Raw genomic sequence first — 20,803 nt, 5'->3', positions numbered from 1 at the left:
ATTTTGCTACGTCACAATTATCCATATTATGCTCTATTTGCCATGTATTTGCCCAATCACTCAGCCTGTCCAAATCATCTCTGCATCTTTCGCAGATCACCTTTCACCTAGCTTTGTATCATCTGTAAATTGTAGATACTACATTAGTTCCCTCATCTAAATCATTAATATGTATTGTGAATAACTGAAGTCCTAGTACCGATTCTTATGGTACCCCACTAGTCACTATCTGCCATTCAGAAAAAGACCCATTTATTCCTATTCCTTGTTTCCTGTCTGTTAACCAATTTTCTACACATCTCAATACACGACCCCTAATCCCATGCACTTTAATTTTGCACATCAATCATACTTTGTTGAAAGGCTTCTAAAAGTTCAAATAAACCACGTCCACTGGCTTCCCGAATCAACTGTACTAGATCCATCCTTGAAAGGTTCCATTAGATTTGTCAAGCATGATTTTCCTTTTCTAAACCCACATTGACTATCTGAATCGACCATTGTTTTCTAAGTGATTTGCTGTAAAAGCCTTGACATTAGACTGTAGCATCTTCCTCACTACCTGTGTCAGACTCACTGGTCTATAATTCTGTTTTCTCTCTACCCACCTTTTTAAATCAGGGGATTACATTAGCTAGAATCTTGGAAGATAGCCAACAACTTCCTTAAAAACTCTGGGATGTAGACTATCAGGCCCTGGGGATTCATTTGCTTTTAATCCCATCAATTTCTTAAGTCTCCTGTTGGAAAATATTTGTCATTTGCCTCACAATCTCGTACCATTCCAGGAAGAACAGAAGCAGAAAGTTAGAATTAAAAAGGCCAATACTTGGACGGAACTAAATTAGGGGCATTAAAGAAATGAAAATAAAAGACTGCCATCCACGTAGTGTTTTCATAACCTCAGAATGTTACCAAAGGATGTTTTATAGCCAATGAAGAGCCTTTGGTAGAATAACTATCATTGTAAGGTGGGAAATGTGTACATGCACAAAGCCCCCATAAAGCATGTGATAATGTGTTTTATTAACTTTTGTTAAAAGAGAAGATTTATACAGGACAGGATGAACCCTCCTCTGCTCATCTTCAAAAAAGTCCCAGGGCACATCTTACATGCACCTGAAAGAATAGACAGATTTAACATTGCATCCAAAAGATGGCATTTTTCACAATGCAGAGCTCCTTCACCACTGGAAAAGAAAATCAACCTGGATTACGTGCTCAATGTCAGGGTTGGGAGTTGAACCAACAAGCATCAGATTTAGAGGACAGAGTGTTACCCACTCAGCCAGAATTGAAATTCCACTGACAGGGTGTTTAAACATTATTCAACAAATAAAGCTGACCACTTGTCAAGTAAAAATTATTTGTCAGAAAAGTTAATCCCAAAAAAAGTTTTCAATTATTAAATTAAACAAGTGTCTAAATAATGACAGTATTTTGAGCTCACTCATTGAGGATTCTCAGGCCGTGTTTCCACCGCATTAAAAATGCAGTAGCTTGCCCTTCCTCATTACATCACATGCAACACACAATAATGATTTTATATAGTTAGTCAAGCTAATATGATGAGGTGCTGCCAGACCCATCAAGACAATGCCAGCTATATTGCTGCATTGCAATGGTCTGTTCTCCAACCATCTGGCTGCCCTTTGTGGTTGACTGTAATTTTATAATTTAGATTTTCACTGTACTGTCATGGTCTTGAATCTTGCCCATATGTGGCAATACAGAAATCATTGAATATAAAGAAAACATGCAATTTTGTACCAGTTAACCTAATTATATTTTGTGTATTACTAACTATCTAAATATTTCTGGAGTGGAATATTTTATGGTCAGTGCAGACCAGTGGATTTTCCGACTGTGTGTAACTCAACTTGTGTGTAGTCATGCACACCATGGACCATTGGAAACTCGACAATAGGGAAGAACATCTGCTGTCCTGACAATTGTTCTTCTTTTCTGTAAAAATGAATGAAGCATGAAGGAAACATGAAGAAAGAATCTGCTCCTGAATAAATTGGATGCTGTGCTGTGAATAATTCCAATGCAATCTCCACTGTGATCTTGAAAGGACCCTATTGCAAAAAGTAATCAACACAACTGAAACTGACTTTCACTGCTATAAATACAGTAAGGGGATTCACTGAAACAGTGTCAACAAACAGAGCAATGAACACAGCCGATTGTACTGCCCTACCTGCTCATTTCCTCACACAATACCCATGACAAAGATCAAGGTGATTTCTTCTTATTCAGCAAGGCCTTATCAGAATATCGGGCTGTTTTGAATCAGCCATTCTCTTCCCTAGTCGAATCACTGTGCCTTCTCAAAGAGGACAATAGTTAAACCTTGCCCAATTATGAAATGTTAAAGGGTACACATTCAATTGTAGAGATACAAGAACCAACTTTAGAATTAGAGTCATAGAGTCATAGAGTTGTACAGCACAGAAACAGACTCTTCATTCCAACTTATCCATGTCAACCAGATATACTAAATTAATCCAGTCCCATTTGCCAGCATTTGGACCATATCCCTCTAAACCTTCCTATTCATCTACCCATCCAGATACCTTTTAAATGTTATAATTATACCAGCTTCTATCACTTGCTCTGGCAGCTCATTCCATGCACATGCCACCCTCTGCGTGAAAAATTTGAATCTTTCACCTCTCACCTAAAAAAACTATGCCTACTTTTGGACTCCCCTACCCTGGGAAGAAAGACCTTGGCTATTCATCCTATCTATAACCCTCATGACTTTATAAACTTCTATAAGGTCACAACTCAGCCTCCGACACTCGAGGGAAAATAACCCCAGCCTAATCAGACTCTCCCTATAGCTCAAAACCTCCAACCCAGGTAATAGCCTTGTAAATGTTTTGAACCCTTTTAAGTTTAACAACATCTTTTCTATAGCGGGGGACCAGAATTGAATGCAGTAATCCAAAAGTGGCCTAACCAATGTCCTGTACAGTCACAATATGACGTCACAACTTGTATACTCAATGTACTGACCAATAAAGGCAAGTGTACTAAATGCCGACTTCATTACACTGTCTCTTTGTGACTCCACCTTCAAAACTCTCCAGGACCTTACCATTAATTGTATAAGTGTGATTTGTCTTTCCAAAATGCAGCACCTCACATTTATCTAAACTAAACTCCATTTGTCACCCCTCAGCCCGTTGGCCCCTGATCAAGGTTCAATTGTACCCTGAGATAACCTTCTTCATTGTCCACTACAGCATCAACTTTGGTGTCATCTGCAAGCTTACTAACCATTCCTCCTATATTCACATCCAATCATTTATATAAGTGACAAATAGCAGTGGACCCAGCACCAAATCTTGCGGCACACCTCTGATCACTGGCCTCCAAACCAAAAAACAATCCTCCTCCACCACCCTCTGTCTCCTACCTTCAAGTCAGTTTTGTATCCAGATAGCTAGTTTTCCCTGGATTTCATGTGATAACACCTTGTTAACCAGTCTGCCATGCACAATCTTATTGAACACCTCGCTGAAGCCCATAAAGATAATGTCTACTGGTGTGCTTCATCATTCTTCTTTGTCACTTCTTCAAAATGCTCTATCAAGTTAGTGAGACATGATTTTCCGCACAAAAAGCCATGTTGACTATCACTAATCAGTCATTGACTTTTCAAATGCATATAAATCCTGTCACTCAGAATTTCCTCCAGCAACCTATTCACAACTGACATGAGGCTCACCAATCTATAGTTTTCCCTGGCTTTTTCCTAACCACTTTAAATAACGCATCATGTTAGCCAAGCTCCAGTCTTCCAGTACCTCCCCCATCACTATTGATGATATGGATATTTCAGCAAGAGACCCAACAATCACTTCCCTAGCTTTCCACAAAGTTCTGGGAGACAGCTGAGCAGGTCCTGGGGATTTATCTACTATTTTGAATTTTAAGACAGCATCACCTCTGTAATATGGACACTTTTCAACATATGGCTTTCTCTTTCCCCTTCTCTTCCATATCCTTGTTCTTATTAGTTGTTAATTCCCCATCAGGCAGAAGTGTTTGAAGTGTGGTTCCATGGGGTACTGATTAGTATTGATTTCACCCAAATATGGTCAAACCTTTGAAAATTTCCATAATCTAAGATAGGTTCTGCTCTCTAACATTAAAATGGTGAGGGGTCCAGATAATAAACCAGGTTGGCAGATGATTTGTGTTCTTTTTCATGGATGCACCCTTCAGGTTGTGTAATAATGGGTATGTAATAATGTTCAAGAAATTTGGGTATGTTCTGACAATGGAGTAAAAATGTGTGTTGCTGGAAAAGCACAGCCAGTCAGGCAGTATCCAAGGAGCAGGAGAGTCGATGTTTTGAGCATAAGCTGTCCATCAGGAATATGGTCTGACAACACTTACCAGTACAAAATGTTTGGATGGTCATGGGGGATTATAGGAGGGGGCAGAGATAGTCATCCTCAATGTTTTGCCCTCAGCTGTAGTACGGTGTAATAGATAGTTATTATTATTTGTGAACATAGATTTGAAAGTTGAGAAAAAAAACTAATTTTCGTTTTCCATTCCATTGAGGTGGCTTGTTTTTTCTTTAACAAGAGGATGAGAAAGTCATCTGGAACAGTGAACTTGAGACGGCCTTTCCAAGAAAGCATGCAGCTTAATCTAAATGATTCGATCAGCTCCCTGATTGCTGTATGCTTGCAGGTTTGGGTTAATTATCAACAGAAACAGTTGGTCAGAAGTTGCTAGCAGATTGAGTTCAGAAGATGTGAAAGCATGCAGGCAGAACAGCAGTTTTGAGTTTCTGTGAGTGTCCAGACTTTGAGAATTTAGTTTGTCGAAGTCTCCAGGTTGTGACAGTTCCAGGCCATCAGAACAAGAAAGAGATCCCAACTCCTTCTGCAGTACAACAAGAAGGTCTGAAAAGAGTCAGTTGAGTAAGGAGTTAAATGGAAGTCATTCTTCACTGGGATTGAATATATATAAAATATTGCCAGGATAGTTCCAAATTATACAGATATACCTTTGTGTTTGTCTTTTCTTTGGTGGAATAAGCTTAAGTTATTTTGTTAAAAGACTATTGACAGTCTCATGTGGGTATATTTGGTCACAGACTATCATGATAACCAATTTGTGAGAAAGTAAAACTTATGATCTATCAAGCCAGGTTTCACACTGGGATCTGAATAATGTGTTCCTTTAGGTCATGGTTTATGCATATTAATAAAATTCACTAATATTTTTGAAAGGAATTTTCATGGTCTAAAAATAGAGTTGATTTTCTTCCTGTCTTTGAGCAGAAGCAACATCTTTATTAGTCCTGGGGTTATAAATGCTACTGCAGCAATTAAAAGCAATATTAAACCAATGTGAAACTGTCTACTGCTGCTGTTTCATCTTTATTTTCAATGAACCATCCTTGCTTTTTTCTTGACTTAATTTTTTTTCCCTCTTGCTCTCACTATAAATTTATTACTCATTTCCTTCCTATTTACAGTGGACCACTGATAGTCAGACTGCAAGCAGCAGGAATTGGTCTTTAATAAAAAGAAATCATCCATTGATTCCAAACACTAGCTTCTTTTCAAGGAGATATGTCGTCAATATTTATTCAATTCCTTTTGATTTTTTTTCAAAATTAAATAATTTGATAGCACTTAAATTACCGAGATGAAAGTGTTGTTAAACAAATGTGGATTGTGGACAATCTCCAGTTCTTAATGGACTGTGGTTTCAAGTTTCTCACCAATGTATTGCCAGTCTTTTTGATGTGCATCAGCGATGACTGTGAAGGGGATCCACAGCTGAAACAGATGGAAAATCTCTTTGTGTTATCAATGAAATCAAATAGAGTGTAAATAAAAAGCTCTATTCACATCTAACTAAAAATAGTCTCTGAAGTCCTCTTTAAAGTAACTGTTGGGTGGCATTCATCAGAAAATTGAATTGTGATTAAGAAAATGTGTGCACAAGCTGTAAAATAGTCTTTATGGTTAATTAAATGAACCACTGTTTCAATGTAGGGTGAAACAAAGGAACAAGAATAATTCACTGTCTGCTGTCTTTTTTAGCAATGTATACATCATGTGACTGGACTAGGTGGTGTACTTATTGTTAGTTTATGCCAACTCTTCATATTCATTGTGTGTATTTGTTTTCATCCCATAGATATGGATTTGGTTTGCTTGATGCTGGACGTATGTTGAAGGCAGCCCTTGAGTGGAAAACCCTGGGTTCTCAGAGAAAGTGTGTGGTTAATTCTAACCGTCAAATGAAAAAGTAAGTTGCTTGGCTTCTAAAAACAAAGAATCACAGAATGACATAATGTCAACTCTCTGCAAGAGCAAACTCCCTATTCGCTCCTTGCAGCCTGACAATTTACTTTTTTTCCTTACTGCGTATCCCATTTCCTTTTCAATGCCACAACTGAATCTGCTTCCACCCACACGTAAGCAGTGTATTCCAAATTCTGGCCACACGCTGCATAAAAAACATTTTTCCTCAAGTTACGATTGGATCTTTGTCAATCACCTTAAATCAGTGTCCTCTGGTTGTCAACCCTTTCTTGAAAGAAAGCAAATTTTCCTCATCAAGACTGTCCACAGCCCACATGATTTTCAATGCTTTTATCAAATCTCTTCTCAATCTTATGTTCTCTACGAGAATAGCCCAAGCTTCTCAATCCTATCCATGTAACTGAAGACCCTCATCGTGGACTAGTCTTGGATTTATTTTACACCCTGTCTAAAACTTTCACACCCTTCCTTAAGTGTGGTGCTGAGAACTGGATACAATATTCTAGCTGATGCTAAACATGTGTTTTATAAAGGTTATTGTAAATTTATTTGCCTTTGTGCTCTGTGAGTTTCTTAGAAAACTTGGGATTTGATTTCCCTTTAACAAAACTATGTTGGTTTTCCTTAATTAATCCATGCATCCAAGTTCTGAATACAGATAGGAGTGATGGCTGCTTGGGGAATTGTAGTCAGAGCAAAGTCCATGGCACACAAATTGGTTCATTTGTGTCTTGGAGCAGAAGCCAGACTGGAATTGCATTAGTAATCGAGGATTTAATGTTAAAGGAAGACATAGACATTTTTATGGTCTGAGACATAACTCCTGGACGGCATGTTGCATTCCTGGTGCAGCTACAGAACACTGGGTGGCCAGGTGAATTATCAGAGATCGAAAACCATACCAGTATCACTACATAGGCAGCGAGAGAGTTTACAGGCAGATTTTGAGGAGATAGGAAAGTAACCTCAAACAGGTCCTTAAAGATAGTAATCATAAGAATCCTTCTAATGTGATATGTTTAGGTGTGTAGAAAAAGGAGGAAAACCAGTGAGAGAGTGCAGGACCATCACCCTCTGTCTTCTACCTTTGAGCCAGTACTGAATCCAAATGGCTAGTTCTTCCTGTAGGTAAAAACAATGACTGCAGATGCTGGAAACCAGATTCTGGATTAGTGGTACTGGAAGAGCACAGCAGTTCAGGCAGCATCCAAGTAGCTTCGAAATCAACGTTTCGGGCAAAAGCCCTTCATCAGGAATAAAGGCAGTGAGCCTGAAGCATGGAGAGATAATCTAGAGGAGGGTGGGGGTTGGGAGAAAGTAGCGTAGAGTACAATGGGTGAGTGGGGGAGGGGAAGAAGGTGATAGGTCAGGGAGGAGAGGGTGGAGTGGATAGGTGAAAAAGGAGATAGGCAGGTAGGACAAGTCCGGACAAGTCATGGGGACAGTGCTGAGCTGGAAGTTTAGAACTAGGGTGAGGTGGGGGAAGGGGAAATGAGGAAACTGTTGAAGTCCACATTGATGCCCTGGGGTTGAAGTGTTCCGAGGCGGAAGATGAGGCGTTCTTCCTCCAGGCGTCTGGTGGTGAGGGAGCGGCGGTGAAGAAGGCCCAGGACCTCCATGTCCTCGGCAGAGTGGGAGGGAGAGTTGAAATTTTGGGCCATGGGACGGTGTGGTTGATTGGTGTGGGTGTCCCGGAGATGTTCCCTAAAGCACCCTGCTAGGAGGCGCCCAGTCTCCCCAATGTAGAGGAGACCGCATCGGGAGCAACGGATACAATAAATGATATTAGTTTTACCAGGGTGGTCTCCCTGGCCAAACTAATATCATTTATTGTATCCGTTGCTCCCGATGCGGTCTCCTCAACATTGTGGAGACTGGGCGCCTCCTAGCAGGGCGCTTTAGGGAACATCTCCGGGACACCCACACCAATCAACCACATCGTCCCGTGGCCCAACATTTCAACTCCCCCCCCCCACTCTGCCGAGGACATGGAGGTCCTGGGCCTCCTTCACCGCTGCTCCCTCACCACCAGACGCCTGGAGGAAGAACGCCTCATCTTCCGCCTTTGGAACACTTCAACCCCAGGGCATCAATGTGGACTTCAACAGTTTCCTCATTTCCCCTTCCCCCACCTCACCCTAGTTCTAAACTTCCATAAGACCATAAGACACAGGAGTGGAAGTAAGGCCATTCAGCCCATCGAGTCCACTCCGCCATTCGGTCATGGCTGCTGGGCACTTCAACTCCACTTACCCGCATTCTCCCCGTAGCCTTTAATTCCCCGAGACAACAAGAATCTATCAATCTCTGCCTTGAAGACATTTAGCGTCCCGGCCTCCACTGCACTCTGCGGCAATGAATTCCACAGGCCCACCACTCTCTGGCTGAAGAAATGTCTCTGCATTTCTGTTCTGAATTTACCCCCTCTAATTCTAAGGCTGTGTCCCCGGGTCCTAGTCTCCTCACCTAACGGAAACAATTTCCTAGCATCCACCCTTTCCAAGCCATGTATTATCTTGTACATCTCTATTAAGTCTCCCCTTAATCTTCTAAACTCCAATGAATACAATCCCAAGATCCTCAGCCATTCCTCATATGTTAGGCCTACCATTCCAGGGATCATCCGTGTGAATCTCTGCTGGACACGTTCCAGTGCCAGTATGTCCTTCCTTAGGTGTGGGGACCAAAACTGGACACAGTACTCCAAATGGGGCCTAACCAGAGCTTTATAAAGTCTCAGTAGCACAATGGTGTTTTTATATTCCAACCCTCTTGAGATAAGTAACAACATCGCATTCGCTTTCTTAATCACAGACTCAACCTGCATGTTGACCTTTAGAGAATCCTCGACTAGCACTCCCAGATCCCTTTGTACTTTGGCTTTATGAATTTTCTCACCATTTAGAAAGTAGTCTGTGCTTTTATTCTTTTTTCCAAAGTGCAAGACCTCGCATTTGTTCATGTTGAATTCCATCAGCCATTTCCTGGACCACTCTCCCAAACTGTCTAGATCCTTTTGCAGCCTCCCCACTTCCTCAGTACTACCTGCCTGTCCACCTATCTTGGTATCATCGGCAAACTTCGCTAGAATGCCCCCAGGCCCTTCATCCAGATCATTAATATATAATGCGAACAGCTGTGGCCCCAACACTGAACCCTGCGGGACACCGCTCGTCACTGGCTGCCATTCTGAAAAAGAACCAGCTCAGCACTGTCCCCATGACTTGTCCAGACTTGTCCTACCTGCCTATCTCCTTTTCCACCTATCCACTCCACCCTCTCCTCCCTGACCTATCACCTTCATCCCCTCCCCCACTCACCCATTGTACTCTCTGCTACTTTCTCCCACCCCCACCCTCCTCTAGCTTATCTCTTCATGCTTCAGGCTCACTGCCTTTATTCCTGATGAAGGGCTTTTGCCCGAAACGTTGATTTCGAAGCTACTTGGATGCTGCCTAAACTGCTGTGCTCTTCCAGCACCACTAATCCAGAATCTAGTTCTCCCTGTATTCCATGAGATCTAACCTTGCTAATCAGTCTCCCATGGGGAACCTTGTCAAATGCCTTACTGAAGTCCATATGGATCACATCTACCGCTCTGCCATCATCAATCCTCTTTGTTACTTTCTCAAAAAACTCAAGTTTGTGAGACATGATTTCCCACGCACAAAACCAAGTTGACTCCCCCTAATCAGTCCTTGCCTTTCCAAATACATGTACATCCTGTCCCTCAGGATTTCCTCCAACAACTTGCCCACCATCAACGTCAGGCTCACTGGTCTATAGTTCCCTGACTTGTCTTTACCGCCTTCTTAAACAGTGGCACCACGTTTGCCAACCTCCAGTCTTCCGACTCCTCACCTGTGACTATCGATGATACAAATATCTCAGCAAGAGACCCAGCAATCACTTCTCTAACTTCCCACAGAGTTCTAGGGTCCACCTGGTCAGGTCCTGGGGATTTATCCACTTTTATGCATTTCAAGACATCCAGCACTTCCTCCTCTGTAATATGGCTATTTTGCAAGATGTCACCATCTATTTCCCTACAGTCTATATCTTCCATGTCCTTTTCCACAGTAAATACTGATGCAAAATACTCATTTAGTGTCTCCCCCATTTTCTGTGGCTCCACACAAAGACTGCCTTGCTGATCTTTGAGGGGCCCTATTCTCTCCCTAGTTACCCTTTTGTCCTTAATATATTTGTAAAAACTCTTTGTATTCTCCTTAATTCTATTTGCCAAAGCTATCTCATGTCCCCGTTTTGCCCTCCTGATTTCCCTTTTCAGTATACTCCTACTTCGGTTATACTCTTCTAAGGATTCACTCGATCTATCCTGTCTATATCTTACATATCCTACCTTACATATAACCAAACCCTGAATTTCTTTAGTCATCCAGCATTCTCTATACCTACGAGTTTCCTTTTCATCCAAACAGGAATATACTTTCTCTGGATTCTCGTTATCTCATTTCTGAAGGCTTCCCATTTTCCAGCTGTCCCTTTACTGCAAACATCTGCCCCCAATCAGCTTTCAAAAGTTCTTGCCTAATACCGTCAAAATTGGCCTTTCTCCAGTTCAGAACTTCAACTTTTAGATCTGGTCTATTCTTTTCCATCATTATTTTAAATCTAATAGAATTATGGTCGCTGGCCTCAAAGTGCTCCCCCACTGACAACTCAGTCACCTGCCCTGCCTTATTTCCCAAGAGTAAGTCAAGTTTTGCACCTTCTCTGATTCACATCCTCATACTGAATCAGAAAATTGTCTTGTACACACTAAACAAATTCCTCTCCATCTAAACCCTAAACACTATGGCTGTCCCAGTCTATGTTTGGAAAGTTAAAATCCCCTACCATAACCACCCTATTATTCTTACAGATAGCTCGGATCTCCTTACAAATTTGTTTCTCAATTTCCCTCTGATTATTAGGGGGGTCTATAATACAATCCCAATAAGGTTATCATCCTTTCTTATTTCTCAGTTACACCCAAAATAAGTTCCCTGGATGAATATCCTCCCTCAGCACAGCTGTAATGCTATCCCTTATCAAAAATGCCACTCTCCCTCCTCTTTTGCCTCCCTTTGTATCCTTCCTGTACGATTTGTATCCTGGAACATTAAGCTGCCAGTCCTGCCCATCCCTGAGCCATGTTTCTGTAATTGCTATGATATCCTTGTCCCATGTTCCTAACCATGCCCTGAGTTCATCTGCCTTCCCTGTTAGGCCCCTTGCATTGAAATAAATGCAGTTTAATTTATTAGTCCTTGTCCCTGCCTGCACTGTTTGACTCACTTCTGTTCTCAACTGTACCTGTCTCGGATTGATCTCTTTTCTCACTATCTCCCTGGGTCCCACCCCCACACCTTACTAGTTTAAATCCTCTTGAGCAGCTCTAGCAAATCTCCCTGCCAGTATATTAGTCCCCTTCCAATTTAGGTGCAATCCATCCTTCTTGTACAGGTCACTTCTACCCCAAAAGAGATTCCAATGATCCAAAAATGTGAATCCTTCTCCCATACACCAGCTCCTCAGCCATGTATTCATCTGCTCTATCTCTACTTTTTGTCATTTACATAAATGATTTGGATGCGAGCAGAAGAGGTACAGTTAGTAAGTTTGCAGATGACACCAAAATTGGAGGTGTAGTGGACAGCAAAGAGAGTTACCTCAGATTACAACAGGATCTTGACCAGATGGGCCAATGGGCTGAGAAGTGGCATATTGAGTTTAATTCAGATAAATGCGAGGTGTTGCATTTTGGGAAAGCAAATCTTAGCAGGACTTCCACCCTTAATGGTAAGGTCCTAGGGAGTGTTACTGAACAAAGAGACCTTGGAGTGCAGGTTCATAGCTCCTTGAAAGTGGAGCCGCAGGTAAATAGGATAGTGAAGAAGGCGTTTGGTATGCTTTCCTTTATTGGTCAGAGTAATGAGTACAGGAGTTGGGAGGTCATGTTGCAGCTGTACAGGACATTGGTTAGGCCACTGTTGGAATATTGCGTTCAATTCTGGTCTCCTTCCTATCAGAAAGATGTTGTGAAACTTGAAAGGGTTCAGAAAAGATTTACAAGGATGTTGCCTGGGTTGGAGGATTTGAGCTATAGGGAGAGACTGAACAGGCTGGGCTGTTTTCGCTGGAGCGTCGGAGGCTGAGGGGTGACTTTATAGAAGTTTACAAAATTATGAGGGGCATGGATAGGGTAAATAGGCAAAGTCTTTTCCCTGGGGTTGGGGAGTCCAGAACTAGAGGGCATAGGTTTAGGGTGAGAGGGGAAAGATATAAAAGAGACCTACGTGACGTTTTCACACAGACAGTGGTACATGTATGGAATGAGCTGCCAGAGGATGTGGTGGAGGCTGGTACAATGGCAACATTTAAGAGACATTTGGATGGGTATACGAATAGAAAATGTTTGGAGGGATATGGGCCGGGTACTGGCAGGTGAGTCTAGATTGCGTTGGGATATCTTGTCGGCATGGACGGGTTGGACCAAAGGGTCTGTTACCATGCTGTACATCTCTGTGACTCTATGACAGAGGACTTCAGATACCTGGAATATTGGGATTGGAGTTGAGAAGATAGAGCCATCATTGGCTTAATGGGTTACACCTCAGCAGAGTCAGGAGCAATGTCCAGCTTGCTAAAGCTATTAGCAAGAATTTAAAAACGCATGGCAGGGTGATGAGAATTAATAGATAGCATTAAAAATGAAAAGATGAACAAAGGATGGGAAGTAACAAGGGTATGACCGTGAGAAGTTCAAAGACATAAGCTGTTATCAGACTTGTGATTATATCAGGTTTACAGTGTCAGTATGAGAGTGTAGGGAACATGATAAATTAAAAAAAAACAGCAAGCACAAATAGCCCGAAAGGAATATGGTGGCCTTGATGAAAAACTCATTTATAAAAGGGTAGCATTGGATGTTACATATTATGGGACACAAGGTTTTCAGGAAAAAAAGGGAAGGAAACAAGTGACAATGGGTGGCAGTATTGATTAAGAAGAATACTGCAATATCATTCAGAAGGAAGGTGTCCTGGATGGGCCAGGGATTCCAATTGGTGGGAGATAAATCAAAAGAGTAATGGAACACTACTTGATATATGTGTAACATTTGTAAAATGTGGCTGCTGACTCATGGGAAGACATGGAAGTGCAAATCTGCAGCAACGTTAGAGAATGGTGCAAAAATTAGAGTAGCATATGCAAGGTACTTTCATCATCCTGATATAAACAAGGATAGTAGTCATGTAAAGGTGAGAGAGTTGAGCAAGAGTTTCAGAAGTGTGTTCAGAGAAGTTTTCTTAACTGAGTGTGACGCTGGCTTAATGAGGAAGGAGGGAATGGAGTGTCTAGCTCTCAGGAAGGTAGATCAAATGGTCCATACAGGTACATCTATATATTAATCAGAAGTAACAAAGATAATATGTCCTTCAGATCAATGAATTCCAATTTTAGTCTAAAAATAAAGCTGTCTTATGGTATAGAAAGCTCTATGGTTGCCAAGGTAACCTAGGTCAGGGATACAATTAAAAATCAGGAGAACAATAGTGTCAGTCCTCGCTTTGCAAGCAGTACAACTGTGGAAGTGAAGCTGCATGTAACTCAGTCAACAGCACTCTCATCTTTAAACTTCTTCTGAATTAATTCCTACACCAGGACTTGAGTGCATCAAAATCAAGGCTAACACTCCAGTTGCAGTACTGCAGAAGAACTGTGCTGTTGGAGGTGGCACCTTTCAGTTGTGATATTAAACGGATGTCTCACCTGTCAGTTCAGGTAAAAATAAAATGTCCTGTGCACTAAATCAAGAAAGATCAGGAAAACTATCCATAGTGTCCTGACCAATGTGTATTCTCAATCAACATCACAATGTAAGTTATCTGATCATTATCATACTGTTAACAACAACACAACTGAAACAGAAATAGTAAAAACCTGCATTAGACCTCAAGACTGACTATTTTTACATTGGCAAAAGGGAGGAGTGCACATGCTGGAGATTAGAGTCGAGTGTGGGGTGCTGGAAAAGCACAGCAGGTCAGGCAGCATTCGAGTAGCAGGAAAAATCGACGTTTTGGGCAAAAGCCCTTCATCAGGTTTCGTGATTAAGAGCTTTTGCCCTAAATGTTGATTTTCCTGCTCCATGGATGCTGCCTGACTTGCTGTGCTTTTCTAGCACCCCATTCTCTACTTTTACATTTGGTTGACTTAACTCCACCCAGGCATTATAGTTGATCTCTCTATTTCTGGGGTTAGAGAGGCAAAATTGACCAGGGCTTCCCCTTTATGATCTCTATCCAAGCACCACATGACAGGATCAGAAACAAAAACCAAAATTGCTGGAGAAACTCAGCAGGTCTGGCAACATCTGTGGAGAGAAAGTGGAATTAACATTTTGAGTCCAACATGATTCTTCTTTAGAACTGAAACCTTTTTGTGAACACTTTCCAGGGAATGTGCGTCACAGATATCTGTTTCTTTATTATGATTGTTTTTTTAAAACTTCCTCACTGGGAACCTGCTGCTTCCTATTTAGGACGCACATCATTGCATTATTTAAGTTGCATACTTTTTCTATTTCATGAATGAAAGGGTTCTGCTTTACTTGTTCTTTGCTGGTAGTGCCACCTCCTTCATCTACCAAACTGTGTACCTTCTCTTCATGCCAAATGCATATAACTATGCAGGACACCGCTGTGTACCTCCATGACCTCAGATTCCATGATTGTGGGCCTTACCCCAAGCAAACCTGTGTGCACAATATCTTGGAAGCAACATGTTGTCTCACCTCAGCTCATTAGTCACTAACCTGCTCCCTGGATGAGCCCTTCCCAATAAGTGATGAACAAGTGCACTGTGGGGGATTTTTCTGCCTTCAGCTGCCCTAATAATTGCAAATGACTTTGTTCCACATGAAAAATAAATTTGCAGGTGGTTGAAGAATCCAATGCATGAGCTACAGTCTCTGTCACAGGAAAGGCAGAGGATTCGGAGGGTGGGATGCCCAAATTGTCACATGCTCCTTTGTCAGTTGAAGTTTGACTTCAGCTTGCCATTAGGGATGATACTCAGGGTGTACAGATCCTTCCCAGATGCTTTCTGTCTACTTTGGTTGTTCTTAGTCCATGATTTTCCAGGTGGTAATAGGGATGCAATACTTTTTCAAAGAGGTTTTGAGGGTGTCCTTGAAGTGTCTCCTTTGCCCTCCTGGGACTTATGAAAACTGTACCTTCTTTATTCTTCTGCATTTTTGATTGTGGACTGAAATGGGAAAAGGACAGTTTTTAAAAAAAAACGAGGATTGTGAAAAGGATTGCTGAACTTTGTAAAACAAGTTACAAGCACTTATTGTATGTACTGTTTACCCTGTTGTTTGTTTAACCACTGGGACAACTTTACTTGCAGGCAAACTATTACCTGACATTATGTCCAAAGTGAGATTCAGCTGGAAGCAAGCAGCTAATTAGTCTCGGGAGTGGTGACCAGTTGGCAGTGACCTGCTTGTTTACATCTGTGCAATGTCTGCCTATTTTGATGTAGGCTTCCCAGGTTTGGAAAGTGGTCCATATTATTCAAGACTTCATCATGGATTTTGATAACTTGGGAGTATCAGTGCAATATGGTTGGGGCAGTTTGGTAAAGGATCTTTGTCTTAAGAATATTTAATGCAAGGCCAATAGTCTCATATGTCTTGGTTGAAAGTGTTGATGATGGCTTGGAGCTCAAGTGTGGTTAGATGCATGCATCGTCTGCATCTTCTAGTCCAATGAGAGAACATAGAACATAGAACATAGAACAATACAGCGCAGTACAGGCCCTTCGGCCCTCGATGTTGCGCCGATCAAAGCCCACCTAACCTACACTAACCCACTATCCTCCATATACCTATCCAATGCCCGCTTAAATACCCATAAAGAGGGAGAGTCCACTACTGCTACTGGCAGGGCATTCCATGATCTTACGACTCGCTGAGTGAAGAACCTACCCCTAACATCAGTCCTATATCTACCCCCCCTTAATTTAAAGCTATGCCCCCTTGTAATAGCTGACTCCATACGCGGAAAAAGGTTCTCACTGTCAACCCTATCTAACCCCCTAATCATCTTGTACACCTCTATCAAATCACCCCTAAACCTTCTTTTCTCCAAAGAAAACAACCCCAAGTGCCTCAGCCTTTCCTCATAGGATCTTCCTACCATACCAGGCAACATCCTGGTAAACTTCCTCTGCACCCGTTCCAGTGCCTCCACATCCTTCCTATAGTATGGCGACCAAAACTGCACACAATATTCCAGAAGCGGCCGCACCAGAGTCTTATACAACTGCAGCATGACCTCAGGACTCCGGAACTCAATTCCTCTACCAATAAAAGCCAGTACGCCATATGCCTTCTTCACTGCACTATTTACCTGGGTGGCAACTTTCAGAGATCTGTGTACATGGACACCAAGATCCCTCTGCTCTTCCACACTACCAAGTAGTCTACCATTAGCCCAGTAATCCATCTTTTTATTACTCTTACCAAAGTGAATCACTTCACACTTAGCTACATTGAACTCCATTTGCCACCTTTCTGCCCAGCTCTGCAGCTTCTCTATATCCCGCTGTAACCTGCCATATCCTTCCTCACTGTCTACAACTCCTCCGACTTTCGTATCATCCGCAAACTTGCTCACCCAACCTTCTAACCCTTCCTCCAGGTCATTTATAAAAGTGACAAACAGCAATGGTCCCAAAACAGATCCTTGCGGAACACCACTAGTGACGGCACTCCAAGATGAATCTTTGCCATCAACTACTACCCTCTGTCTTCTTCCAGAGAGCCAATTCCTAATCCAAACCTCCAACTCACCCTCAATGCCATATCTCTGTATTTTCTGCAGTAGCCTACCATGGGGGACCTTATCAAACGCCTTACTAAAATCCATATATACTACATCTACCGCTTTCCCCTCATCTACCTCCTTCGTCACCTTCTCAAAGAATTCAATAAGGTTTGTGAGGCACGACCTGCCCTTCACAAAACCATGCTGACTATCCTTGATCACATCATTCTTATCCAGATGTGCATAAATCCTATCCCTTATAATTCTCTCTAAGACTTTGCCCACAACAGAAGTGAGACTCACTGGCCTATAGTTACTAGGATTATCCCAGGAGAGGATGATGCAACCTTGAATCTGGCCTGTGTACAGAAGAGATCATGCTACCCACCAACATCTCAATACAATGCCAGCCTGGTACGAGGTAGAAGAGAGCATTCAGCAGCTAAAGAAACAACAAGTCCACCATAAGCAGATGACCAAGAACTGGTAGAATGTTGGCAGAGTGTGCGGGATGTTGAGTGTATATTCCATATGGTACTGAGGCTTGCAAGTCACTGTCCCTTTGCATTGGCACAATTGGACTGAATGGTGCCCTAAAGGTTGTAGTTAGGGGTGAGCAGATGGGGCCACTTATCCTTGTAGAGCATAAGAGATTTTTCATCCTTCACCTGCACTGTATCCAGGTTCTATTTGGGACTACACAGGTGCTGACCAGCACTGGTACCACAGAGCAGGCTGCCTTGGTCAGACAGGAGAGTCTCTTTGCTACCACTCCTGTGGAAGAGGACCACTCACCTTTCGTGGACTGCATAGAGAAGAACCTCTGATGCAGCAATGCTACACCATGGAGCTGGTTACTGTTTGAACCAGCTTCAATTCTAGAAGATCCTAGTGGGTGTAAAAACCTTCCTTCCACTGCATATCTTGGCATTCACAAGTCTCCAAGTGCAAAACCAGACATGCCTGTGTAATAAACTGAGAGTCACTTCATTGCATGAGAAAACGTGACCTACCCCCCCACCCCCCAAGTGAAAGTGACTCCCACTTCCAAACCTGTGTCTGGAAGATTTTACCCTAGCATTCTGAATTTGGAATCACAATGAACAAACTGAACATTTGATCATTATTCCCTCATACATCCTCAGTAATCCTATTGCCTTAATATGCATTGTACTTCAAAGTTTTATGCAATTAGTCAACTCTTGGTCTAGGAGGTAAAACGTTGTGTGTTCCCTATCTTTATGTAAGCTGTGCTGCTATCATTCCTCAGCCCATGATCGGAAAGCTGAGTCTAAATACCTCCCTTTGTAACTGGATCCTGGACTTCCTGACTGGGAGACCTCAGTCAGTCCAGATTGAGAACAACATCTCCAACACCATCACACTGAGCACAGGGGTCCCCCAGGACTGTGTGCTCAGTCCACTGCTGTTCACCTGCTGACACACAACCTTGCAGCGTTGCTCAGGTTGAATTACATCATCAAGTTCACGATGATACGACTACAGTGGGTCTCATCAGCTTGAGCCATAAATCAGCATACAGAGAGGAGGTGCAGCGGCTAATGGACTGGTGCAGAGCCAATAACCTGTCTCTCAATGTGGACAAGGTGAAAGAAATGGTTGTTGACTTCAGGAGGTCATGTCCGCTGGACATCAATGGCTCCTCCACGGAGATCATGAAGAGCACCAGATTTCTTGATGGACACCTGGCAGATAATCTCACTTGGACCCTCAACACCAGCAGCTCTACTTTCTGTGGAGGCTGAGGAAAGCCCCCCCTCCCCCAACCCCCTACACTGACCCCATCCTCACCACATTCTATAGAGGGCTCATTGAGAGTACCCTGAGCTGCTGCATCACTGTCTGGATCGGAAATTACACCATCTTGGATTGTAAGATGCTACAACAGATAGGGAGAACAGCTGAGAAGATCATTGTGGTGTCTCTTCCCTCCATTACAGACATTTACTCCACACGCTGCAGCTGAAAGGCTAAGAGCATTGTGGAAGCTCTTGTGGAAGAGCACCACACAAACTCTTCTCCCTCCTGCCATCTGGCAGAAGATACCGGAACATTCAGTGTCTCACGGCCAGATGGTGCAACAGCTTCTTTCCTGAGGCCATCAGGCCCCTTAACACAGTTTGATCGGATGCTTTTCCATCCGAAATTTATTGCATGACTTCAAATTGCTGCTAGAAAAACGTCTAGTATTTATCATTCTTCTATTATGTTATAACTTGCATGTTTTGCACTTCTTATGCACTTTATGTCGTGTACAATTGTGTGGTTTGTGCTGTCCATGTAGCACCCTCGGTCTTGGAGGAATGCTGTCTCATTTTTACTGTACCAGTTGTATTTGGCAGAAATGACAAATAAAAAGCTACCCTACTAGCTGAACATTAACAATTGTCTTAACAATAAACTCACCTTTGTGCAAAAACCCTCATTGTCACCTCAGAAACAATCGCATCAGGAAGTTGCTCTTGGAATTGTACACATGGACTCAGCTCCTTTGGTGACATATGCTGTAAACAAGCAAACTAGCTCTCCTTCAATCATTCCTATTTAACGAGGACTTTTCATTTTCATTGTGCAAGAAGAGAGGTAAATAATGAAGAAAATTTCAGAGCTCCATGTTACAAAAGAATCGAGCTGTCCTGGCATAAGTCACAAAAGGTTAGTTTGTCGGTACAGCAAGTGATTAGGAAGGCAGATGGAATAATGTTTATTGCAAGGGATATGGAATATGAAAATAGAGAGGTTTTGTTTCACTTGTTCAGAACATTGCTAAGCCATATCATGAGTATTATGTACACTTCTGGTCTCCTTGCCAGAGGTATAATTAGAATTCTAATATTAGGATAAATTATAAGGATTTAGTTGCATTAAATGCAATTCAGAGAAGGTACATTTGATTGATTCCTGAGATGACCAAAGATATCCAGATTAGGTGGGTTGGCCATGCTAAATTGCCATAGTATCTCAGGAGGTATAGGTTAGATGGATTAGCCAGGGAAAATGCAGGGTTACAGGGATAACATAGGGGTCTGGGTGGGATGCTGTTCGGAGGGGCGGTGCAGACTCGATGGGCTGAATGGCCTGCTTCCACATGTGGGGATTCTATTATGAGGTTTATTTTTGAAGAAAGGTTGGACATATTGGTTTTAGATCTACTGGAATCTAGAAGATTGAGAGGTGATCGTATTCTAGGTGTGAGATATTAAGGGAAATTCATTGGGTGGGTGCTGAGGGATTACTTCCTTTTTGAGACAGATAAGAAACAGGGAGCACAGAGTGAAAATAAAAGTAGTTCCATTGAACATATTAATTTTCAATCTGCAGATCATTGATCTGTGGAATTCTCTTCCACAGACAGCAGCAGGGGCAGGGTTATTGAATATGTTTATGGTTTCTTTAGATTCATAATTAACAAGGGAATCAAAGGATAGGGGAGGACACAGGAAATTGGACTTGATGCTACATTCAGATTAACCAAGATCTTAACAAATGACAGAGCAGAGCTCGAAGAGATGAATGGCTTACTCCAGTCCTAATTTATATGTTCCTACCAACATTTCATGTAATTTAACTTTTGTACTTAATATACAGTATGATCCATCCAGCTCTAAGAGGCATCTTTAATCAATTTTGAAG

At 42.2% G+C, this 20,803-nt stretch overlaps 1 protein-coding gene across 2 annotated transcripts in view; it reads left to right on the top strand.

Moving 5' to 3' along the window:
* LOC140481424 (PC3-like endoprotease variant B) overlaps nucleotides 1-20,803 on the top strand; it is an 865,619-nt gene that overhangs the window by 760,238 nt on the left and 84,578 nt on the right. For both annotated transcript variants that reach the window (XM_072577588.1, XM_072577587.1), the window contains exon 14: nucleotides 6,181-6,291. In XM_072577588.1, the coding sequence (XP_072433689.1) occupies nucleotides 6,181-6,291 (111 nt within the window). The remainder of the gene's footprint in view (nucleotides 1-6,180; nucleotides 6,292-20,803) is intronic.

Source organism: Chiloscyllium punctatum, chromosome 9 (genome assembly GCF_047496795.1).
Source record: "Chiloscyllium punctatum isolate Juve2018m chromosome 9, sChiPun1.3, whole genome shotgun sequence".
NCBI classification, from domain to species: Eukaryota; Metazoa; Chordata; class Chondrichthyes; order Orectolobiformes; family Hemiscylliidae; genus Chiloscyllium; species Chiloscyllium punctatum.
The sequence above is the reverse complement of the archived record's forward strand: the minus strand, read 5'-3'. Positions and strand labels throughout refer to the sequence as shown.